This window comes from Papilio machaon, chromosome 26, assembly GCF_912999745.1.
Source record: "Papilio machaon chromosome 26, ilPapMach1.1, whole genome shotgun sequence".
Taxonomy (NCBI): domain Eukaryota; kingdom Metazoa; phylum Arthropoda; class Insecta; order Lepidoptera; family Papilionidae; genus Papilio; species Papilio machaon.
In genome coordinates this window covers 5,568,757-5,595,437 of record NC_060011.1, presented here as the reverse complement: position 1 = coordinate 5,595,437, position 26,681 = coordinate 5,568,757, and the positions used below count along the sequence as shown (strand labels likewise).

At 33.5% G+C, this 26,681-nt stretch overlaps 2 protein-coding genes across 2 annotated transcripts; both read left to right on the top strand.

The window, feature by feature from the left end:
* The first annotated feature begins 3,977 nt into the window (after positions 1-3,977).
* Positions 3,978-15,448, top strand: LOC106721203 (facilitated trehalose transporter Tret1). The gene is made up of 9 exons (XM_014516097.2): positions 3,978-4,160; positions 7,940-8,049; positions 8,424-8,543; positions 9,030-9,185; positions 9,892-10,059; positions 10,351-10,483; positions 13,815-14,044; positions 14,336-14,530; positions 15,087-15,448. Exons 1-9 carry the CDS (start codon positions 4,097-4,099, stop codon positions 15,381-15,383), a joined length of 1,473 nt encoding a protein of 490 aa, XP_014371583.2. The 5' UTR covers positions 3,978-4,096; the 3' UTR covers positions 15,384-15,448.
* Positions 15,449-18,223: 2,775 nt separating this feature from the next.
* Positions 18,224-19,919, top strand: LOC106721198. Its single transcript, XM_014516092.2, has 4 exons — positions 18,224-18,500; positions 18,805-18,885; positions 19,494-19,656; positions 19,750-19,919. Exons 1-4 carry the CDS (start codon positions 18,237-18,239, stop codon positions 19,917-19,919), a joined length of 678 nt encoding a protein of 225 aa, XP_014371578.2. The 5' UTR covers positions 18,224-18,236.
* Positions 19,920-26,681: the final 6,762 nt, after the last annotated feature.

Below are 26,681 nucleotides of genomic sequence, written 5' to 3'. Positions count from 1 at the left end.
TTCCCACCCTTTCCTTTGTTACTAGCGGTCGCCCGCGACTTCGTCTGCACCAAATAATTAAAAAGTAGCTTATAATATACCCGCAAACATCAGCTACCTTCCAGTTAGTCTCGTCAAAATCCTAGCCGTTGTTACCCAAAACAAGCGGCTTGCGGACAGATAGAAGAAAATTAAAAATTGGTTTTTGCTACAGATGGAAGTAATACATCACGTACACGAAATATAATTTTATTTTTCGATATTACATACAAATATTACAATTTTATTAATTTTATATATAAATAAAGACAACGGAGAACTAACTCACTATCGAATATTCGAAGAAATAAATATTTAGAGATTTATTTTAGTGCTCAATAATTGTCTAATTCTAGGCATAGTGGTGGTGGTGGTTGGTTGGTCGAAATTATTAATTTATATACATTTAAATTGTTAAGCACTTACCAACTTCAAAGAAAAAGGCCAAAATCCATAGCAACCACATCATTCTTATATATATTACTCATCTGAAATGATATAAACAATGTGAAATCCGAAACGATACTTATTTCCATTCGTTAAACTGAACTTTTATTTAATAGTTTTTTTAAGGAGATAAAGAGAGGAATAGAAAGAGGAAAATTCATCCAGGATCTTACTCAAAAGACTAATCTACTCGACGCCTAACTTTTGTGAAGACGTGGTATTTCACCGGTCGATCGATCCCATTCGGCAATGCTTACTTGCTACCGTTTCTAACTTACTTATCACCACGGTATGTTCAAAGTTTGGTTTATTGACTAAATGATCTTATAATTAGTTCTTTAGTGACATAATTTTAAGAATTTGTTTATACTAGACATAGTTTATATTGTTGTAATTTTTGTGACCTATTGTTTTAAACTTATATAACAACGTCATTTTGATATCCAATGTGTCATTTTGACGCTGTCGATAAAGATTTTAAAATAAAACTTTTTTATAGATCGACAAAAATATCTGTGGGCCTAGCACAAATGTTGTGACAATCGCCTACTTTTAAGTTTTTTTTAATGCCGCGCGGATAGAGTCGCGTGCGACAGTTAGTTAGTTAGTTTTATAAAAAGCAAGGACCAAACCAATTCGCATAAGTAATAACGCATAGTAACACCACTAAGTTTTAAATTCTTTTGGAACACAGGATGTCAGCAATCACAGCATATTTTTTAAAATAAAAAGCTCGCTTTAGGTTAGGGGTGAGTAAATTATTAAAAAAAAACTGTTATTAAAAAAAGCTTGGTTGCCATGGCAATGGTAATAATTCTAAGCCAAGACCTTTGTTGTCATTTGAACATTTGCAGTTGGACATTTTTGCAATCAAAGTTTTACGTGATGTGTAAACAATCAAATAAAGTTTTTCTTAGCAACAATAATGAATAAAAACCAGAACAGAGAAAATATCAAAGATAAATAGTTCAAAAGTATTAATAAAAGAAAGAAAGAAAGAAAAAAACATTTTTTGCCACACAAATAATATAAAATCAAAAAGAAAAAAAAAACACGTTAATCGTAATCTTTTCAAGTAATGCAACCTTTACATGCGCAGAATTTTTATAATCTCCGGCGGATTTGGAAGTTTTCAAATGCAATCTTTGTGTATATATATATACACATATATAGGATTGTTTGTATGTGACATTGAAAAAAAAAACATGTTTCGTACATATAATGTGTTAACGACGAACGGAGCTGATAACGATAAACCAATTTTTAAACTTTTGTGTGTATGTCTGTCCGTAATGTCGCGTTTGTTCCGCATAATCTCCGGAACGGCTGGACCGATTTTGACAGGAAATGGACAAAAAGGTTGCTGATGCACGCGATCATATTATAGGCTCTTCTTCTTATATTGTCATCTTTCAAAGGTCATTAAGGCCACTTGGCAACGGGTACTCTTTCCAAACATTGGTGTAGGTTCTTAAGCCAAGATGTTCGGCTTTGATCTACACTTCGCATTCCTTTCCTTCTACGATGAGTTGCAGAAGTCCGTATTTTGTGTTCCTCATTATGTGGCCTAGGTATTCCACTGGTTCCAGCCTCCTTTCCTTTATTGTATATAACACCTCTGCATTTTTCTTTATGCGCCCTAGCACGGTACTCGTACGGTACGATATGGTACGGTATATTAAAGGATACTTTTTTAATTCTTCCCCGATGAAGTCGCGGGTGACCACTAGTGTATTATACCACAAATATAGTTGAAAGTACTCTTGTTTGAAATTTTTATCTAATACTCAATTGTATTTGTTTATATATCTATATCTATATATATAAAAGAAAGTCGTGTTAGTTACACTATTTATAACTCAAGAATGGCTGAATCGATTTGACTGAAAATTGGTGGGCAGGTAGCTTAGAACCAGGAAACGGACATAGGATAATTTTTACCCCGTTTTCTATTTTTTATTCCGCGCGGACGGAGTCGCGGGTAAAAGCTAGTAATATATAAAAGAAAGTCGTGTTAGTTACACTATTTATAACTCAAGAACGGCTGAATCGATTTGACTGAAAATTCGTGGGCAGGTAGCTTAGAACCAGGAAACGGACATAGGATAATTATTACCCCGTTTTCTATTTTTTATTCCGCGCGGACGGAGTCGCGGGTAAAAGATAGTGTTAAATAAAGAAGAAGACGTTCCAAGATTAAAAATGTTAACTTCATCAACCTTATCGAACGTACTCGTAGGTAGTTAATGTAAATTTTATTACTTCAGACATTTTACGATATTAACATAATATTAAGTCTTTAATTATAATATTAAATTGCGTCGTAATCAAGTTGTATTTTAAAGCAAATACAATTAAAAACAATATTATATTTAAACAAGAATAAAATATTTTAAGGTTGTTGTTTTAGAACCTATGGATGAATATCGTGGATACTGAGATATTGATCTATTGAAATGAAGAAGATGTACGCGTATTACCTATAATATAAACACTTCCCAACACATCAGTACAGTATAGTGAATACGCAAGAATCTAAGTCTATTCTGGATATATCTTAATATATATAAATCTCGTGTCACAATGTTTGTCCTCAATGGACTCCTAAACCACTTAACCGATTATAATAAAATTCGCACACCATGTGCAGTTCGATCCAACTTGAGAGATAGGATAGTTTAAATCTCAAATTATAATTTTAATTTATTGCTAATTATTTGTCTGTTATTATGTGACAGTCACAATTATCTGTTAACTCCAAATGATTCTAACAGATGTCGATACCTTTCGACTGGGTTGAGTAAGTAATCAATAGATGGCGCTGCTATGGTAAATCTACGAACGTGTCATATAAGCTTATTAACTGCGCGCGGATGGAGTCGCGGGCGACAGCTAGTAGTAATTAAAGACGTAATATTACAAATATACGTAGAACTTTTTAGTTAGCTTACTAAATTGTTGTATTCTCAAAAATGTTTTCTACATTAATTAATCTTACTAATAACTACCTGTAGCTCGTGACTCCGTTCGCGCGGAATCAAAAAAACGTAATAAGTAGTCTATGTGTTCTTCCAGACTATCATCTACATCTATGCCAAATTTCATCGAAATCCGTTGACGGAAATACGTTCACAAACATCCATCCATGTAGTTCATCCATCCAAATAACGATCTACATATTTTGTATGTTTGTAGAAAAAAAAACTCGTAAACTACTTTCCCGATTTAAAAGAATCTTTCACCATTAAAATGCTACACTATCTTTGTGTAACACTACATTTAGTATTATTATAAAATGTTTTAAACAAACACCCGTGCGATGCCGTGACGTGTTTTTACCATGCGCAGATATTCGCACCTATAAAAATGGCATAAAAAATGAATGATGAAAATATGTTACCAAACAAGCTTAACCAGACGAATTGTGTCGTCGCACGACACACGTCTGTGTGGACGCACCCTTATCTACATATATCTATACAGTTGAATAAACAAAAGCAAATCGACGAGAATCAAATGATTCAGTGCGCGAAAGATTCCCAGCGAGGATCGACTAGTTTAAGAATTTTTTTTAATTAGGAATATGGTATTTTAAAGTGTTTGATCTATTTAAACTAGTGAAGCGAGTGAAATGAAGAAATTCAATATATTGCCTGAAGGCAGTAAATTTAATCAAATATTATGTGCTGTTTTAAGTGAGTAATTTTTAAATATAATATTTTAACTATCGTTAATATTGTTGCAGTTCTTTTAGGTTAATATCTAATTTTTATGCTTGTTTGAATGTCAAATGGTTTCTAGTATTTTTTATAAGAGAAAGGGGGCAAACGATCAGCGGGAACACCAAGGTGTTCATCGACGCCCATGGACATCTGCAATACCAGAGGAATCGCAGATGCGTTGCCGGCCTTTGAGAAGGTGATACGTTCACTTCTTGAAGGAACCTAAGTCGCAGCGGTTTGGAAATACCGCCGAGAACAGACTATTCCACGACGCGGCGAGTAGAAAGCTACGCGAAATCCGCACGGTTGTGGATTGCCAGCCGTCGAGATGGTGCGGATGTAACTTGGCGGTCTGTCGTATCGTCCGATGACAGAACTCGGCGGCGGCAATTGTTCCAAACAACTCTTCTGAGCACTCCCCGTGGTAGATGCGGTAGAAAATGCAGCGGGAACTGACGCCCCTCCGCAACGCCAGAGTATCATCGAGCCGATCAGTCAGAACTAGGTCGTTGACGATTCGAATCTCTCTCCGTTGTATGCGGTGAAATGGAAGAAGCTGGTACTGGGGTGCTCCAGCCCAGAGATGTGAGCAGTATTCCATGTGGGGCCGAACTTGCGCCTTATACAGCTGAAGGCGATGGAAATACTGCTTCGCTCTGCCGAGCTCACCTATTGTAGGCCAGCTCGGTCTTGTCTTCCAAATGACCGCGAAACTGAACGTCATTCGATATGACAACGTCGAGAAAACTGATACTGGCTGAGGCAACCAGGGGAGTGCCCTCGAAACGAAGATCCACGACAAAGGGTTGTTTTTTAGCGGTAATGGCGCATACTTGTGTCTTTTCGGGATTGAAATCAACAAGATTTCGTCGATCCCAATCCGAAACTTCACCCAGTAGGTTCTCCAGTTCAGACATAAGTTTGGTCTGGTTCTTATCAGCAGTAGCCCGAGAAACGCTAGGCCGTGTACAATGCAAGTAGATTTGGTTTGCTAATTTTTTCTATGGCCCTAGTTCTATTTTGGGGTATTTTGATATGAAAGTGTTGAATATGCAAATGTAATTTGTATTCATAGAATTAGTCTAAAATTTTGTAAATTCCAATTAAGTTATTTCAGGAAAACAGTATACAGTCAAATTTTAAATACTTTTATATAATTATCATTAATAAATACAAAACTGTCTTTATAAAAAGGAGAAAATTACCTCTACATTTGGAAAATTGTGAAATTTAAATAAACAAGAATGTAAGAATTTAGTAAACATCTAAAAGTTTAGTCTACAATATCTCAGTTGTTCGTTAGTCATTTGTTTATTTTTCAAAAAATATTAATTTTCATACAATTAGCATTTCTTATATTAAAGTGTTTATTATAAACAATTGCTTTCTAGCTATTCTAATTGTCATCAATACATTTATAAAAAACAACCTCAAACAAAATGCACTGAAAAGTAATAAAATAATGCCATGAAAACTCTCTAAACTCTTAAGAAAGTTCTCTTCTTTCTTGTAACATGTCTATATTGTATAATTATTGTTATTTCGCAGTCGGTGGCAGATAGATAGAGCTATCACGGACTTTTATTTAGCACATTTAAAGAGCTACAATTCGTCCATACATCATTTTACTAGTCTTCTAGTTATTTAGAAAAAAAAAATGGGACCCATCTGCAAGCACTTCCTTTCGATTAAAATATTTTTTATCAAAATCGGACCACCAGGGACGGAGTTTCGCACACATTAAAAAAAATAGAGTTGAATTGATAACCTCCTTCTTTTTGAAGTCGGCTAAAAATAAAATCGCTAATTTTATTTATTAATAACGATATTAACAAATAACTAATTCGCAAATAATAATATTACATCTTACTAATATTATAAATGCGAATGTTTAGATGGATGGATGAATGTTTGTTTGAAGGTATCTCCGGAACGACTCAATGGATCTTGATGAAATTTTGTACAGATGTAAAACATAGTCTTGAAGAACACATAGGCTACTTATAAAGTTTTTTTTTTAATTCCGAGCAGACGTATTATCAGGCAACAGCTACATATTTATGCTCATGACATTTTTACATGTTAAAAAGTTGTAAGGTTATTTTAAAACGTAGATAAAGACGACATTGTATGTTCTGTGTGTTTTAGTCGTTTTTTTTATTTAAATTTACTTTTTCTGAGGATAAATCGACTCGCGTGCTTAGTTTTATTTTAAGAATTTGAAATATTTGAAATTAATATTTTAAAGTATTGGAATATATATAAAACGTTGTTATTATATACATTATTAATGGTTATTAAATAAGTTGTTTATATGAAAAAGTAAATTGTTTTAAAGATTACAAAACACCTTAAGTATTTTATTTTCTTACAGCTTAAACTATGAGATAATGTAAACAACGCAAGCTCTTCTTCCGTTATTTTATTTATGTACAATGGAATCATAAGTTTTACATTCAGAATTTCCAAACCTTATCTTCCTTACTTCCTTTAAACTATTTATCTTTTAACATATTTAGTCGAAAAACTTAAAAAAAAATTAGTGAAACAAAACTCACGAAAACTAATTTTTTTTTTTCAAAATCTTTTATAAAGCTTTTTCCTTCTTCTATAATTCTCTTTTATAATTCTTATATAAATAATAATAAAGCTTTAACGTTATATTGGTTACAATGTTCTATCTAGTTGAGGTCTCAGTTGAGTTGCTCGATCTCTAGAGTTATATTTTTCCAACGTATCTTAAAATGCGTTGAACGTCTTTCTAAAATCCCTCAAGAACTACAATTAGTTAACTAGTTCTTTACAATCTTAATTGTTCATTTCTTATTGTTCTTTGACTTCTTCAAACTAATGATAACGCGTTAAATCAGTCAATTGTTTTACGTCACGAACTATTAAAATTGATTGGCGACATGTGACATCAGAGGCAGTTCACAAATCGCTGCGTAGATTCATAGAAATGTTGATTATAAAGGTACTAGCTGTCGCCCGCGACTCTGACCGCGCGGAATACAAAAAAAAAGCCTAATTAGTAGTCTATGTGTTCTTCCAGGCTATGTTCTACATATGTGCCAAATTTAATCCAGATTCGTTGAGCCGTTCTGGAGATAACTTCAAACAAACATCAATCCATGTAAACATTCGCATTTATAATATTATGATGTAATATGAAGGTTTGATAGATAACATACGCAAGTTTAACTCGTTTTGAACTGTGTTTTTTATTCCAATTTGAGTCAAAGCGAATGATCTTAGTCGGACAGGTTTAATGATGCATATTGACGAGTTGACATTTACCTAGCAATTTTGGAACGAAGTTCCTTATCGCGCGTTGTGAAAGGGGGCTAGACGGAAAAAAATCTTACGAAAAGTTGTCACGACACTTTTTGCTATGACACGTATATAACAACGCACAACAACACACAATATATAACGAAAATTCATAGAAATAAAATTTACTTCTTGTGAAGACTTAAGTTTTTTATGCATAGAATAAACATTGGTTCCTTCACTAATTAATTGAAAGGAATTTCGTTCCATCCGGGTGTCCCTTGACACCTCTCAAGTTTTTCTTATATTTGACTAGCTGACAGAAACAGGCTCCAAAACTACTAAACCGAAATAAAAAATCTTTCTCTATAAGGAAGCAACACTATCGGGTGAAAGGACAAGCCTGCTGGCAATTGATAGGTTGACATAAAATTTAATCATTTACTATAGTAGTAATTTAACTCATATCATTTTGTTTGCAGTAAATTTCCCTGTTTTTGTGTACGGAGCGAGCATCGGCTGGATGTCACCTATGACGCTGCTCCTGCAGTCTAAAGATTCACCCAAAGACGTGCCTCTAACTGAATCAGAAGTGCGTATATCCAATAGTTTTAACAAATCAATATAATTAAGGGTTTTTAAGTTTTGCATTGCAGTGTTTACAGGCAAACTAGTGATTGAGTTAATATTGAGTTACCTATAAATCTCGGTTATGGTATGGTTAAAACTGTCACGCAAAATCTAACGTGTATGACCTACATTAGGTAGTCCTTTCTTAAAATACGGAAATATAAAAAAAACAATATAAAGGAAATTGTAATCCAAAACTTGATACCACTAGTAACAAATCTAGTTCGACACAGTCAAATGTCAAGTAGCGTTAATGTTATCTAGTGGCATAAATAAATTTACATAACGAGCAATAAAAATATTTAGCCTAAATTTATTTCTCGTTTTGCTTAACAGGTATCATGGATGGCCGCAGCGGCGTATTTAGTTTGTATTCCGGCAGATGTGCTGCTCGCATACGCCGGTGATAAATTGGGAAGAAAATTATTAATACTCTTTATATCAGGAGTCAGCGCTGTAAGTCAAAATTAACTAAAGTAGAATATATGGTGAACAATCTTACGGTGAATGAAAACCTCGAAATGAAGAAGAAATTCAAAGATATGTGTGAAGTTGATTAATCTGCAATGGACTTGGTTGACAATAGGGTCTCGTCACAAGCCTAGTCAACCCTTATATAGAGTAAGCCCCTAAGCTCCACTTAACCTAAGCTCCATTTATAAGCTCCATTTGTGAGGATGTTCATGAGCTGATAAGGAAATCATTTAAAATGCTTATAGCAATATCAAATTTCGTTTTAAAATAAATTGCCTACAGTGGTCTGAAGATGCTTCCTTGTGCAAACATCCGTTTAAACTAGTACTGACATAATATCTAAGTGTCATATTTAAGGAAAAGATTAGACTAGTAAAAATAACATTCTCATTTAGTTGCAGAACACATGTAACTATCACTCTTTATTTCAATTTTTTTTATATGTTTTCCTTTTTATTTTTATTTCAGGCAAGTTGGATTCTATTGCTGGTGTCTATAGAAACATGGGCTCTGGTTCTATCAAGAGCGTTGGTTGGCATTACGATGGCTGGATCATACGTAACTTGCCCCATTTATACGAAGGAGATTAGTGAGAACCACATACGAGGCACATTAGGTTGCTTAGTAAGTGAAAACATTAAAAATATTTTTTATAATCCGTTTTAAAACCTTCACCTAGTTTATTTACATACAAGTTGTCGCCAGCGACGCTTTCCGTCCGGAATTAATAAAATCGTAATAAGTAGCTTGTGTGTTCTTCTAGACTATGCTCTACATCTATATCTATGCCAAATTTCATCAAGATCCGTTGAGCCGTTCCAAAGAGACCTTCAAACAAACATCCATCCATCTAAACTTTCGCATTTATAATATAAGTAAGATTTGAACGTAAAAAGAACGTGTCTCACGTGACTTGTGTCGTAAACAATACATGTAAAACGTGACTTCCCGTGAGTCAACCCGTGAACATGGCGCATGCAACTGTGCCGAAATATCGGGAGCTCAAACAGCCTAATCGTGGTAAGAATCCCGTTTCTTACGAACATTATATTATAAAAATAGTTCGTAAAAATCATTCTAAATCACCTAAAAATACTTTTGGTTGCTTGTATTATGAGATTTCTATGTTGTCCTATTTCTATGCTACGGTTGGCATATTTTTTTACTACTGATCCGCCGAATGGGAAGACAAAAACTTGTGCGTACCAAAAATAGAATGGGATAGTGATAACAAGGTTATGATGATGGGTTACTTATAAATGCAATAATATTAGAGATGAAAATACGCAAAACAATGTCTTCTGAATTCGGTAATTGTAATATATTTCAGGTAATATTATTCCACACAACGGGCAACCTGTTTCTTTACGTAATCGGAGATATACTGAGCTACCGGACCATCCTCTGGGTCTGTCTCGCGCTACCGGCTTTTCACATCGTCCTCTTCATGGTGATGCCGGAATCACCATCTTATTTGGTCAAGAAAGGTAACGATGAGGTAAACATAATTTTACAATTCACTAGAAATCGTTCCCTGCTTTGGTATAAAGATATGCTCGGTAATACGTGTAGAGTAAGAGCAGAGATAATTTATATAGAGGTAAGAGAATTTTTGGTAGAGCTTCATTTGTTTTTGAGTTTAACCAAAATTCCGCCACAAATCAGCAATGTAATTGTATTAATCAACTTTTAACAGGTGTAATGGCTGTCAATAAGATTCGAAGAAATTAAAAAATTGACAGATAAATAAGACATAAGCACAACAAGACACATATCCTGTTATTTTCAGGAAGCAGCTAGCGTTCTCGCCTGGTTGCGCTGCAGAAGAGTCGACGACGCCAAAATACAAGAAGAATTAGATGTAATCAAGATAGAACAGAAGAACGATGAAGAAAGCAGCAAGTTTTTACTAAAAGCTATATGTAAGTTATAATGCTTCACTACCTTTATGTAAATTAAATAATTAGGGGCATTGCTCGTATTTGACAAAGATTTAATACTAGAATTGATTTTATAGAAATACTAGCTGTCGCCCGCGACTCCGTCCGCGCGCAGTTAAAAAATGGGGGGGGGGGGGGTTATGAAAAATAGATGTTGGCCGATTCTCAGACCTACTGAATATGCACACAAAATTTCATGAGAATCGGTCAAGCCGTTTCGGAGGAGTATGGCAACGAAAACTGTGACACGAGAATTTTATATATTAGACTAGCTAAAATACTAGCGATTACGTCCGCGCGGAATTAAAAAAATGCTTTATTAGTAGCCTATGTGTTCTACCAGACTATGCTCTACATCTATGCCAAATTTCATCAAGATTAGTCGAGTCCATCTATCCATCTAAACATTCGGATTTATAATATTAGTAAGATGTTAAACAATGAACACATGAACTAAATTTAAATATAAACCAAGTTAATGCGCTAATTTGCTCCAAATTTTAACTATACCGTTTTTTAATGTCTATTTTATATTATACTATGTAACATTTTCGTGTCGCAATGTTAGCAACCATACTCCTCCGAAACAGCTTGACCGATTTTTATGAAATTTTATATGCATATGCATTAGGTCTGAGAATCTATCTACTATCTATTTTTTATACCCCTATTAATTGTTTTCACACAATTTATATAATTAATTCACTCTGATTTAGTAAAAATCGCATATAATATAACATTTTATAGTGTTATTTATCGTCACCTTGTTAAACCAAATATAGTTTAACAAATAAATATTTGACACAAATGCGATAAACGAATTTCGGAAGAGGGAACACAAGTTTTTGTTTATTTAGTGGTAACACTAAATAATTATTATGTCGTAGAATTCCGTCATGTTCAGAAAAACGTTTAGGATTTGCCGACAATGACGTAATGTTACCAGACACTTGTGATGTACAACAATTGCCTATGTGTTCTTCCAGACTATGTTCTAAATCTGTGCCAAATTCCAGATTCGTTTTAGCTGTTCCGGAGAGACTTAAAAAACATCCATCCATTCATCTAAACATTCACTATAATATGAGTAAGATTTTGCGAACTTTATTTTAGAAGGTCTAACTAGGTTTGGTGACCAATGAATCAGTTTGGCAGACAGAAACTTGCTAAACCGACCCCAAATAGAAGTGACCCATAAAGACAATGTTTACCCAATCTATTTAGGCTCATAACTTTAAGATACTGTTGAAAATGCTATGAAAATATTCTCACAATTGATTAGTACGTAGCACCTACTAAAATGTAGATTTTATTTGAAGTTAATTAGATTTTTGGAAGATAAGAATCTTACAAGGAAATTTATAATTTCTAATAAACGGGAATTTTATATACTACTTTAGTTTGTCAACGTTTACAAAACAAAACATAAAACAAATGAAGGTTTGAAAAGGAAAATGTTTAGCATCAATTTATTACATGACCGTGCGAATTATTTGGCGCACAGTTTAGATCTATTAGGCGAAAACCGGTAGATTTTTTTCATAGATAACGGCTAACAGGTTTCTGTTGGGTTAACAGGTTTTATATCCGAAAAATCAATTCAAAACCATATTATTATCTCAAAGACAAGAGAGATGATTCGTCTATAAACGAATGTTTCCAAGCAAAATATAAAGGTAAAATATAAATTAATCTTAAATCTACGATGAAGATATCCAATTTCAAATGTCGTTTTACTCAATAATGCTTCTATTGTTTCGTTCATTAATGAAACGTTTATTAAATTAGTCAATCTTAAATTCATCTTCAATCTTAATGTCATCATCCGACTTTAATAAGAGCGTAAGGAATTAATTACACTAAACTATTTGTTAAGTGCCTAATTTTGTCTTGGCCCGTTAAAGAGGCGCTGCTATCTCAGTTAATTCTGTTACAGAATATGTAAAACTTACATAAAAGAAATTGTTTGGTATTAACAGAGGAGCGCTAGAGAGGTGTCACAATTTAGTTTGACTTAAAATCACAAAGTCTGATAACTTTGTCAGTTTATATTTTTACAAAAAACATACGAAAATGACACAAGAATTATTATTCACTTTATATCATTAAAATATTATTACACTTATAAAATCTTACTAATATTATAAATGCGATAGTTTGTATGGATGGATGGATAGATGGATGGGTTTTAGAAGTTTTCTCCAGAACGGCTCAACGGATCTCGATGAAATTTAGCATGGATGTAGAACATAGTCTGTTAGAACACATAGGCTACTATTTTTTTTATTCCGCACGAATAAAGTTGCGGGCGATAACTAGTGGATAATAAAGTGTAAAATATAAAATGATAATGTAGAAAAAGGATATTTATAGATGTGTGATGTGTTCCACTATTACTGGCGTGACTTGCTGCTTGAAGATAGACAGCACAAAAAACCTATAGATACTAGGCACAGTTAGTGCGATATAACAAGTGAGACGCGGCCGTGATCCTGAGGTCAACGAGATGGATTGGTCTGCGCCCAATTCGCTCATTGTACATTAAGGGACCTGTCCACTGTCGGTATCACATCATTTATTTTAATAATTATCCGTTTTGTTCATTAAAAAAAGTGAAAAAAAAACTCGTGATGTGATCGTGATGCTTATTTTAATCCACACAAATTTTAATGTCGCACCAAATATCGTTTATTCGACCCTAAGCTTAGCCTTTGGATAGATGCTATTTAAGTGTCCATTAAACAATTTTGAATGATATAAAGTATCTTCAGTAAGTCGTTAAAGTTGATGCGATCAGTGTAAACGGGCCTTAATTTTATATTGACGCTGTACATATTTAGATACACGTGTTTGAAAATTCTTTAAATGTATTTCTACGAATCAAAACAAATAATGTCTTACGTTCCGGGTCCTCAATACAGTATGATAATTGATGTAAACAACTCAACCTTCTACTCTATTAAGAACATCACATTGTTAAGAGATACATAAACAGCTAATGCGCAAAATATTGATTTAAATAACGCAATTGGAATATAAATAGTAGCAGGAACAAAAATACATAATTGAAACTAAAATAAAATGTGCTGATTTTAAAATAAAAAGAAGAAGAAATTTGAAAATAAAGATTGCTGTATGAGAATAAATTAAGTAACGTTATTAAGGATTCGTCCGAAACGTTTCTCATAGGGTTAGGATTTGAAGGGGAAGTGATTTTGACAAAAGAGGGGAGTCCTATGAGTATCTCTTCTTGCAATTTAACGGAAATATTAAACTTTCTATCAGATGATCTTTATTGTCAATTCTTTTTCAGTTAAAGACAAGATATTGTTCCGCGCCTTCCGCATAGCTTTGGTAGCGACCTTAGCAAGGGAAGTGTGTGGTGCCATCCCAGTGTTGAACTTTGCTGGAGAGATATTTACGTGGGCGTCGGAGGGGAAGGCGTTGATACTCACGCCGAACCAACAGGCCATGTTGCTGGGGCTAGTCCAAGTGCTGGGCTCCGCGCTGGCTTCTAGTATTGTTGATAGAATCGGAAGAAGGGTAAATAGGCAACTAATTTATAGAATTAGATATTCCTGCCATTCAACAAGATCACTGATATGTTTACATTATAATTTTAACTATTGATTGTTATTAAAGTTATTAAATTTAGTACATATACAGCAAAAGACGCAAATTAACTAATTATTCGAATGTTCCAAGCTAGAGAAGCGGAAAAAGAAATTGTCATGGTAGAATTTTTATGTCCATTTAACACGAGCAAATAAATTATCCGATTCGCTGGACCAAAAAAATTCTGTACTCAAATAACCATTACTTATATTTTTTCAGACACTTCTAACATCGACAGCTTTGATATCAGGCTTGAGTATGTGCTCTTTGGCTTCGTGGTTCGTGGCCAAACACTACGGCGCCTACACGCCAGCCTGGCTGCCTATCGTCACACTGTGTCTGTGCATCTTCTGCGACTCCGCCGGTCTGCAGCCGGTCTCCGTGGTTCTCACGGGAGAAATATTTTCATTTAAGGTTCATTTACTTTACATGTTATAAAGTAATTCTAATATTAGACTTAACCATATGAAAAAAAAATGAAAAATTATTTATTGACATCCAAAAATACAGTAATTATCTAGGATCCTCGCACTCGCACTGACCCAGCTCAGTGATTTAACAAGAAACATCGTTAGATAGCAACACATGGGCATTAAACAATATTAGAATAGTTAGGAGTTAAGTAAACCACACAAGAAAACAAAATATACTCATTACAACTCAATCCATAAATAAATAAATAAATAAATGAATAGTTACCATTTGAATCAACTTAAACAATTTCCGAGTAGCATAAATGCACAAAAAAAAAACGGGGAGACCTAAATAAAATTTAACCTACCTGGTGTTAAGTTTTTTTGTGGTCGAAAGATAGCATGGATTAGCTTAATTAATTCCTTTTTAATAAATTAATTCTTTGAAGTCCGCAGATAAGGCATGCAGATTTTTCATACTTAACTAAACTTAGGGACTCTTTTAAATAACCCTGAGTGTTCGAAGTTTGAATAACTAAAAATGTTGTTTATTTCAGTACCGAGCATCAGTAATGGGCCTGACGATGGGTCTAGCGTCTTTTGCGGACTTTATTCAGATGTTATTCTTCAAGCCACTCGCTAATTCCATCGGTATTCACGTCGCCTTTTACTTCTTCGGCGGGATCTGCCTCGTGACAGCGTTGTACGTGACTCTCGCTGTACCGGAGACTAAGAACAGATCGCTCACTGAGATTTACGAAGATCTCAGACCAAAGTCGGATAAAGATTCGAATGAAAATAAATATGATGACGACATACATGTAGGTAGTTTTAAAAGTATTAATGTTACGTGAAGCGCCAAAAGTGATTTTTAGTTATTTAATTTTGTACATATATTACAATGGTTTAGGTATATCTGATCTGCATCGAAATGAAATAAAGAAATTTTGTAAATATTAATGCTTAAAGTTTTTATTTAACCAGTATTACTGAAACTTCACGACCTTCTGGTACAGAAGCTTAACTCCAGCATCAAAACATAAAGTTGTGCTTTAACTGTCACATTCGTCTCGAAAAAATAAGGACCAGGGATCCCAAATTGGGATAAGGCGCACCTGTTTGGTGAATATTGATGAGTGGACCTCGGAAAGAGTTCACGTGGCTTGTTGTCAGACAAGTACCGAAAATCCTAATTATTGGCTGTAGAAAAGCAAGCACATAGCTCTCTGGGTGGCGATGAAAAACAGTCATTTTGCAATATATGACCTAAAATCAGTAATTAAAATTATCTTAATTATAGTACAATAAAGAACTCTGCAAACATCAATTTTATAACAGATATAAGCAAATTCATGATTTGTATGCGAATGTAATACTAAAATAAATAAGTAAACAAAAGAAACACGTCTATTTTAAACAACAATTATATGATTAATCGTAAAACAATACGTACATTACAATTGAAGATAAATATTATTATTCCTTTATGATGGGAATTTACATCTTATACACAAATATTATAAACGCGTAAAGTTTGAATGTTTGGATGATTTTAAGTACGTCGTACCTCCAGAAAAGTTTCACGGATCTGGATGAAATTTGTCAAAGATGTAGAATATTTTCTGAAAAAACTGACCATATTATATACAGATTTTATATTTACAAACATTTGTAATGACAAAAATGTCAAAGGTTTTAAAATGAAATATACCAACGAAACAGATACGCAGCGATCATGGAGGGACTTGTGAAGATCGGTAAATTCCCTTAACACTCCTGCCTCCATGTCCACAGGTAATCGGTAAGCTAATAAAAAAATGTATTAACTGTCTAACAGAATAAAAGAAATAAAAAGAACCTCGCTATTGTAATTTGACATAAGGAATATGTGTAAAAAAATACGGATCAATATTCTGTAGATGTAGTTTGTTGCAATTAAAAATATAGAAAAAATTAAATATTAGGATACCAGTGTAACTGTCACAGTCGTTAAATAATGATTAAAGGCCTTCCTTACTCTAAATAATGTAATCCTAGTTTGTTCTAATCTTAGTAAGAAAAGGGTGGGAAGGGAAAGAGAACTAAAATTAGGCCTCCGGTACCACACTCATCAGACTGTACGCGGAATTGCTTCCACTTCACGCCTGTCTTCTGTGTGGTCGTGGTATTGCACCGGTCGACCCAACCAATTCGTGCACCCAACAATTATTGTTGTTGCGGGATCTACCACTGTTAGTTTAAGGACTGCTTAAAAATATATTACAGTCTATTTGATAAATATTCACAAAGCATTACATCAGAGAAAGGTATGTTGGTTTATAACGTGCATTGTAAAATGCGCAATCTTGCAATGCGCAGTGGCTATGATTTACAATTTAATTAGTTTGCATTAAGATTCTGCCACAAGTCATTGAACGTGTGACTGTATTAAAAAGGTTATCATTGAGGACTAGGTGATCAAATCAAAGGTAAATGGTAAATAAAGGTCTACTTTAATATAGATAATTGCCCAAAATCTTCTAACAAAAATGCTACTCTTCTATTTCGTTATTGAAAAAAAAACTTAAATAAGAATAAGATTTGTTTGGATGTTTCTGTGTTCATTCAAAATACACGATAACAAAATGACGCTATGAAGTTGGACTAACCGTGGGTTTCGGAGACCACTATCTTAGTTTAAAATCTATTGTTATTTCTCTTTTGTCAAAGATGTCAGAAAGAATGACAGGGATACAGAGATTTTGATCTTAGAAATCCACGATAAAAGTATGAAAAATTGTAAATGTTAAGTCACGGATTTTCATGGGCGGAACATAGAATTTCATTGAGTTTAGTTATGAAAATGTAATGTACTATTATAGATTACTTAACCTTTTATTCTAAAGGTGAATATACACTGGAGCATTTTCTCAAGCATTTCTATGTTATGTAACGTTTTAACGAATGATATGATACAGGTAAAAGTATAGTTTCCAAAACACGTCTGGTTCGTAAAAGGGTGATACACAACAACATATCATAGAGCGGCTCGTTGTTTTGTTACAAGTAAATGCTCTAGTCTATACCCACCTTAATAGGCTCTGACAAATGAATTCCTTATAAATATTGTAACATTCATATTATCTACTAAATTAGACAACTATTACTGTCCAATAAATTATATTAAAACATACATATTTTATATCCACTTTTAATTCAGTCATGACAACTTACTATGTCAAACATTAACCAAACCATTGTGAGTGTAAACAGTGACAATGTCGAAACTAGAAAATGTACTAGAAATTGAATTTATATCCACAATAAAACCTTTACATTTCATTAGTTGTATATTTTTCTTAAAAAAATTTAATATAGTTGGTAAAAGAATTTATCCGAATAAAAAGAAGTATACGTTATATTCAGGTATAGGAATGTTTTTAGTTTATTTCTTATTGATTTCAACATTAATTTCTTTAATAGATATGTATAATATGTCTATTTTTTATGTATATGTCTTAGCGTATTCACAATATTCTATAAATTATACAATTTTATGTTTCTTTAATATAATAAATAGTAAATTCAATGTTCAACTTTTGTTAAAACTTCAAAAGATAGATCGATATCTGTACAATGTTAAAGATAATAAGAAAATTAAATTTGTTGTTTGGTTCACTTGTATTTTATTAGTTTGTACATATATATTGTTTGTTATTTTTAAACTTATGTACGATCCCTTATGGGATTGGATAAGAGGATCATTCATTCTGACATCTTTAATTTTTGATGTAGAATTAATTTATTGTATTTTTGTCGTGTACTATTTATCATGTAAAATGGTGATATGGGCAGAAATTATACAAGTAGATGAAAATAACCCTAATGTACTACAAGATGATATTGGTATAACGCTGGTGGATGTGCTATTTAAGATTTACGAAGAGTTATTAGACGCACTTGCATTAATTAGAAAAGCGGCACAATTTGCGGTTAGTACCTTGAAATTCTAATGCAGAATTTCTTTATTAAAATGTTTTTTTTTTCTGACATAATAATAAATTAATTAAGAACAGCTTAACTCACGTATGGTCGTTTGGTGACGGCACATACTAGTTTTGGACCCGTCTGGGGTCCATCTTCAGGGCGAGTGTTTGACGACTTCGCGGTCACGTCGCGTCTCGCACTCTCGCGCATGTGCGAGTCAAGCCGTTCTTAAATAATTTATTCCTTCTGTTGATTATTTCATCGAATTTGTATTTAGATTACTTATACTAACTAGAATTTATTTTTCAGATATTACTACATTTCGTTATAATGTTCATACAATCAATGACATACATAGAAATATTAATTTTGATGTCTCAAAACCAAAATGTAAGTAACTCTTTTTAAACTATAATCGCGATCCTTTTCCTGCCCACTTGCCCAAGTAATGTCAGCACGGTATGTATTACGGTTTGTATGTATATCCCATACATACGTTTGTCTCGCTCCAAAGCGACTGACTGCCAGCGTTGTTCGTACAATTGCGGATTATATCTAAATGAACCTCTATTCTTCCGTACATCTATATATCAGCCGTCATATCTAAATTCACTCCCTTCTTACACATCTCTTTCACACAATTCATCCATTTTACCATTGGAGCCATCAATTATTTTATATATGCTTTAAGAAATAAGCTAAAGCACAACTTCTTTTGTCCTTTAGTCTTTTATTAAATCCCTTTTCAAAATGTAAATATAAATATTACTATACCAAAGTAGATTCACTCTCTCTGTCTACCTCTCTTTTTTACAAGGTTAAATAATTTTATTTAAACTGCACTGTTTATCTGGATCATATCTATTAATTGAAATTAGACCCACTCCAAGTTAATAAGTTGATCTGAAATTTTGCACAGCTCCTAACTTCCGATGGCAAAATAAAATTGAGTATATAAAAACAGTATGATGTAATTGAATTTTTCTTTATTGTTTTAGTTAAAACCAATATCAATAAAGAGTCACGCCTACGGTGTAATAGTTTGGCTGTCGAAGGCTGTGGTCACAGAAACCACGTTCTGTTTTATTTGTGAAATATTGTACAGAAGAATTGTATCCGCTCAGATAGTCGTCATCTCCTATATGAATTATTATACATGCCGTAAGTTATCTGGTTTTTTTTTTTGCTTTTATTTATAACAAAACAAGAAATATTTTTTTAAATTCTATAGAATTAATTGCAATTAAATTTCAGGTAAATCACGTAGATTGTTAAAGAACATACGTCGTTTGAATCGCATCAAGTTCTCTAAGATGAGTATCTGTGGTATATTTGTCGTTGACGCAGCGTTGCCGCTCCGCCTGGCTGCCCTCGTCACTGATTACACGGTCATCTTACTTCAGTTTGCCTTCTTGAGGAATTAGGAAGGATTCTACATTTATTCCCTCATATTTTACCTTTATTCCCTAAAGAAATCTTATATTAGATGTAACTATTATTCTTTCTTTGGTTGGGTCGATTTGTGTTGTACCAGACTTAAAACGTGTTTGATTACTTTTAACGCCATCTATGTTTGTAGCGATGAGTTGACATCCAATTAATATTTAAGACACGAATATTTCGAAAGATGGCAGGAGCTGTAACATATTTTAAAATATTTTTCACGGCCTAATTACTTATGATTAAGCAAAAAAAAAAAAAGAAAAAAAACATTGTATCGCATAGCTTCTGTATTTTTATAAATTAAAATAAACAACAAACTTGTAGTAAACTTGAAACGAAGTCTGGAAACCCGCTCGAGGTTTGAAAAATTCTTGTTCTTTTCAATCAAAAACTTTTGATTAAACGCCTCGCAGTTTTCTCTTCCTTATCACAACTTTTTTTTTAGGTTAGTTATGATATTTATCACGGCAATGAAATAAGAAAATTGTAAAAATTATGCACCAGTTATTTGAATAAATTAGATGACAAATAACAATAAACTGTTATAAGGTTTATCCTCATTAATTTATTGTCTCATTTCCTAATAAATAAAATATATTATACATTACAATGTAAAGAAAATATTTATTTTATCTTTTTTTTTTCAGGATTTTCGTCCTTTTAGGGCATGTCAATCCCATAGTGCCTTTTTTATCTTTTAATAGACGAGCTGGCAATCGCCGCAAGTCTGGTCTGACAAAATTGTAAAAATTAGACCAACATCAATGGGACTAACTTTTAGCTCTGCGAACAACAGATCACGATCCCGTTTGTTTCGCTCACACTTCAACAGCAAATATTTATCATAATACCTTAAAAATAATCAACATGTGATTCATTTTTTGTAAAATTACTTTTCACACATTAATAATTAAACCTCACATAAATAAATAAAAAACGTATTACGTAAAATACTTTTTCAATATAAAACTCACCATATAAGTAGATAAGTTAACATTGAAGTACATGTGTGAATACTTAATGTTGCAATTCCCCAGTGACCTATTTCCAAGACTAAGCAACTTTCAAAGACGGTGCTTAAGTTAAAACCCACATCCACAGAACTATAAAAACTTTCACATGTCTTTGATGTTCTCAGAAAAATACAGAAGTGTCTAAGTTTAAAATACATATGTATAAACATATATAAAATTGTATGACTAACTACATTTTTATTTATACAGTCATCATCAGCTCACTATACGTCCCCACTGAGGGGCTCGGAGGCTACTCCAATTTAGTGGTAGCTAGTCCATAGTTATCTAGTTATCTCACCCAGGGTGCAGGTAGCGCTAAAAATACTGAACCTATGATGTCGTTCGTTTTTCGTTATCAACTTATTGTATTTCAGTTGTTATTATTATTAATCAGGTCTGGTTTAACGTATATACTAAGTGAAAGATGAATGCGAGGAAGAAGAAAACATAATGTACCTCTATTAACAATTATCTGGACTGTACGCAGGAGGGTTCACAAAGATATTTCATGAACGGTAAATTAATTATATACTTAATGGTATAAGAAAGGAACCTCCTATGTTATAAGGTTCTATTAAACCCCTTTATGCTATTTTCATGATCCATTGAACAAAGTGTTTGATCGTCTATGGACGTGCGTACTTGGGTCTACTTTGAAGTAAGTTCGACCCAATTTAATGACATAATTGAAATCGTAGTTACGTATTTTGTTTGTTTATTGTTTGAACTAGCTATCGCCAGCGACTCTGTCCGCGCGGCATTAAAAAAACGTAATAAGTAACCTATGTGTTCTTCCAGACTATGTTCTACATTTGTGCCAAATTTCAACAAGATCCATCCATCTAAACATTCGTATTTATAATATTAGTAAGATTGAATGGTTTATTGGTTAATTTTCTTATTATTAGTTTTTTTTATTAATGTAGTTTTTAAATGCGTTTTATAAAGTAAGAATGTACATTATTATATGGAAAAAGAGAAAAATAACTGTTTCTATAGATGGCAATTAGTTTTATAAAAAAGTTTAGAATAATAAACTATTTTCTCATACGAAAAAACATGCAAAATGAAATTTATTAAACATTTAGTAAACACAATTTTCTACGTACGATTTTTTTCCCATGTAGATAAGATTTCACTTGGCGCGTAGCCAACACGCGTCAGTGTTCTAGAGAGCCTCATTAAACATGAACAGTAGCAAGCCTTCTGAAAAAAGCCTCTACATATACGGCCATTGAACTATTGAAATTATAAAGTAGCTGTCGCCCGCCGCTTTGTTCGTACGGAATGAAGAAAGACTTATTCCGGATTGTAATTTATGTTCCAAATTTCCTTCAAATCCGTTCAGTCGTTCTGTTAGTAACAAACATCCGTCCAAACTTTGCATTGATAATAATAATTAGTAACATTGATAACATTGATAACATTGAACTCCGTCTTTTGTTAACTTATCTCCGCTCTGACATTAAGTCTAAAAAAGCAGTTCTCTATGTTTGTAGAGACCTTAATAAGTGACAGTTTGCTTGTCACTTATTCCCTAAATAAATATGTGACCTTTATAAAGGTCATCAGTTACTAACTTTCGGCATCTTGAGGCAAATGATAAGAATTTCAGGTCACCAGCTCACAGTAATCGAATTCCCGCCATCCAGCAAACTCGTTAAGGAGCGAATCAAATCGAATTTGTCAAACTTCTCGATTTTCCTTCGACATCGAAATTTCAATCCGCAAAGAAGTTAAATTTAAACGAAAATTTTATTTACAACTCCAACATACATCTTGGGACAACATATTTTGTAGAATAAATTTACAATTTGTCTTTACTAGCTAATATCAAGCTAAAAAGGGCAACCCTTTTCCAAAACCGGACGTACTAACTTACAAACTAACTAAAACAATCTATAAATATTACCAAAATTGGATTGTCCATATGTAACTTCAAAAAAAAATTCATCAATTCAAAGTATTTGCGTAACTGAAAACGAAAAAGCAATTTTAAAGATGTCTGTTTGTCCGCAAAGCCGCGTTTGTTCCGGATAATCTCCGGTACGACAGGACCGATTTTGAGGTTGAAGGTAGCTAAGCTAATACACGCGGGATTCTTCTTTTAATTCTGTGATGACGAAGTCGCGGACGGCCTCTAGTTAAGAAATAAAATACCATAATTACTTACAGCCACAATTCCGTTTATTAATAACTCTTAGCGTTTATTAGAAGCCTTTTATTATAGGTTTTTCATACATTTAACCTGAAATAAGTATGATCTTTTACCCACTCTGAATGTGGCAGAACATTGAACTTGTTAAGTGTAGATAAGGCAAAAGTTTAAAGTTTTTCGTATCTCTGCCAACCTTCTTTACGTAGTCGTTAGCTCGTAAAATAACTGCATTTCTTTTATAACTTTATAACATTTTGTTGCAACGAGTCGCAGTTAAAGAGGAGCGTAGAAATGAAATACGCTATAATTATTAATAACAATGGAGTTAAGCATTTACAATGGGACTTTATAAGGCATTGTATGTTCGGAATGGAAATTCGATTTTACTTTTTTAATTTCAGATAGTCGAGGACTTTTGTGTCGTAGCTATTCGAATACAGATTCTTAATTTTAACAATTTAATGTCACAATGGTTCTGGCAAAATGGTATTGTCGTTATGCATTCACAAAAATTATTTGTGATTGTTTCTGAGTAAGCTGTCAATGCTGATTGATTGATATAAAAAAATATATCGCTTTGCATTGTCGCTTTGTCTGTATACTAGAGCAAATCGCAAGAGATATCCAATTTTATGATTTAGTATTTGTATCAAATGTATAGTTTAGTTTTATATTAAAACTAGCTGTAAACCGCGACACTGACCGCGCAGTATTAAAAAAAAAAAAATAAGTAGCTCTAGACTAGACTATGTTGTACATTTATGCCAATCGAGAGCCGCTGAGCCGTGTTGGAGATACCATCAAACATCCATCCATCTAAACATTCGTATTTATAACATTAGTAGGATTAAGAAATATAGAGCTCTAATAAACCAAAAAGAATCTCATTGAAACAGTGTCAGAGAAGTGCCGTTTACCTCTGATTGCTGAAATGCTGACAGCATTTTTAGGTGATTTTATCGCAGACAAATAGTCTAGACAGTGTATATCCATTAATTTAAAGATCAATGAACTTATTTTACAATGTAATTAGTAACTAACTCAATTAATTAACTTTAAAAGTCCAAATTATCGTATTTAAATAAAAGATTCGTATAAAATAGATATTTTAAGTTGAGACCTTATATTAGGTCCTTACATATGAAATTGGCGTTTTGTATGGGAGGAAAAAAAGTCGAATATTTTTTAATATAATATATTTAATTAATCAAAGTATGAACCATTATTTTCTATGCACTTTTGCCATCTCATAGGTAGTTCATTGATCCCTTTACTAAAAAAACCAGTCGGACGGGAATCAATAAAATCTTTGAAGACGATTTGGACTGCCCCATCGGAGTTGAATTTTTTCCCTTGCAAGAAGTTATCCAAATTTCGAAAAAAATGGTAATCTGTTGGAGCAAGGTCCGGGGAGTACGGAGGATGTCTTAGACTTTCCAATTGAAGCTCTTCTAATTTAGTAGCCGTCTGTTACGCAGTGTGTGGTCCAGCGTTGTCGTGAAGCAGCAGTGGCGTGGAGCGATTGACCAGCCTAGGTTGTTTAGCCGATAGCTTTTCCATCATGGTTTGCAATTGCTGACAATAGACATCAGCCGTAATAGTCTGGCCAGATTTGAGAAAACTGTAATGAACAATACCGGCACTAGTCCACCAAACGCTTACAAGTAACTTTTTTGGGGTTAATTTTCGCTTGGGGCAGGATTTGGCTGGCTGGCCAGGATCCAACCATTGCGCTGAGCGATTCCGATTATCGTAAAGAACCCACTTTTCATCACAGGTAATGATTCGGTTTAAAATACCTTCATTATTGTGCCGGTTTAGTAATGTAACGCAACAGTCGACGCGCGTTTGCCGGTTTGCTTCAGTCAATTCGTGAGGTACCCACCTTTCAAGCTTTTTAATCTTCCCAATTTGCTTCAAGTGAATTAAAACAGTTTTATCACTAACATCGCAGCCTGCAGCTAACTCGGACGTGGTTTGCGATGGATCCGCTTCCACAATAGCCTTCAACTCTTCATTATCAACTTGAGTCTCAGGCCGTTCACGGGGCTTGTTTTGCAGATCGAAATTTCCAGAACGAAAACGTTGGAACCAAAAACGAACTGTGTTTTCTTTTGCAACACGACCGCCATACACATCATTCACCCTTCGAGTCGTTTCCGCAGCACTAGTGCCACCGTGGAACTCGTACTCGTAAATAATGCGATATTTTTAGTTTTCCATTTTGTAAAATGAGTGACGCAAACAGAAAAAAACAGAAGAAAAAAAACAAACGAATGACGGTCATCGAACCACAAATACATGAGTCTATAGCTGTACAAATTTGAATTTGGAATTCCTTACCAAAGAGGAGAAATTCGTGATTAAATTGGCCAGTACGAAAAACGCCAATTTCATATGTAAGGACCTATTATAATAAATAGCTGTCGCCCGCGACTTCACGAAAAATATATTAAGTAACCTATTAGTTCTTTCAGTCTATGCTTTATCTATGCCAAACATGGATTCTTCGAGCCGTATACTACAGATAGGTACCTTCTAACAGACATCCATCCATCCAAACATTCGCATCTATCTATATATATAAAAGAAAGTTGTGTTAGTTACACCATTTATAACTCAAGAACGGCTGAATCGATTTGACTGAAAATTGGTGGGCAGGTAGCTTAGAACCAGGAATAGGACATAGGATACGTTTTACCCCGTTTTCTATTTTTTTTTATTCCGCGCGGACGGAGTCGCGAGTAAAAGCTAGTATATATATAAAAGAAAGTCGTGTTAGTTACACTATTTATAACTCAAGAACGGCTGAATCGATTCGACTGAAAATTGGTGGGCAGGTAGCTTAGAACCAGGAAACGGACATAGGATAATTTTTACCCCGTTTTCTAGTTTTTTTTATTCCGCGCGGACGGAGTCGCGGGTAAAAGCTAGTTTATAATATTTGTGACGATGTGAAAAATATACCTGGGAATAATATTCAGCGGTTGTCAAAGAAACCTTTGTACTCGCATCTAACCGACCGTGAAAGCCTGATAAAAGTTTAGCTTTACGCAAGAATAAAGTGAGGAAATAAAGGTGTAATAAATATTAGGTTGGGCTTCCAATTCAGAGACATTTAGACAAAAACATATTATACCAGAAAGAATGAATATTTTTAGTCTGAATATTTTAGCAATGGGCTTTCATGGTTAAGTAAAGTAAAAACTTGTTTATTGTCACGTGACTCCAGAACGGCCTAGAATATAGAATTAAAATAGGCTACCAATTGACTAGGCTGTTGACTTATTATATGATATTGATATTTTTGAATTTCTTCTTAGATATGTGCAGGTTGCATCACGATGTTTTTCTTCATTGTAAGAAGGTCGGATAAATGTACATAATATGCAAATCGAAAAACACTTTCAGATTGCAAGTCAAGTGCTTTTGAATACGTAATAAAATGGTTGAATGAAATCAATATAAGTCATTGTGCCAACAATTTGATTACTGTGCAAATTTTACTAATATTTGTAATGAATGCAATCGCAATCACGTAGCAATTTTGTATTATCAACACGTCGCGT

What these genes read in the sequence shown, in the direction of transcription:
- LOC106721203 (XM_014516097.2), top strand. Translation starts at nt 4,097, where the DNA reads ATGAAGAAATTCAATATATTGCCTGAAGGCAGTAAATTTAATCAAATA. An exon ending in TTATATCAGGAGTCAGCGCT is followed by an intron (nt 8,544 to 9,029) that starts GTAAGTCAAAAT and finishes TTTTTATTTCAG; the next exon opens with GCAAGTTGGATTCTATTGCT. An exon ending in TCAAGAAAGGTAACGATGAG is followed by an intron (nt 10,060 to 10,350) that starts GTAAACATAATT and finishes TGTTATTTTCAG; the next exon opens with GAAGCAGCTAGCGTTCTCGC.
- LOC106721198 (XM_014516092.2), top strand. Translation starts at nt 18,237, where the DNA reads ATGTACGATCCCTTATGGGATTGGATAAGAGGATCATTCATTCTGACA. An exon ending in GAAAAGCGGCACAATTTGCG is followed by an intron (nt 18,501 to 18,804) that starts GTTAGTACCTTG and finishes TTTATTTTTCAG; the next exon opens with ATATTACTACATTTCGTTAT. An exon ending in TATGAATTATTATACATGCC is followed by an intron (nt 19,657 to 19,749) that starts GTAAGTTATCTG and finishes ATTAAATTTCAG; the next exon opens with GTAAATCACGTAGATTGTTA.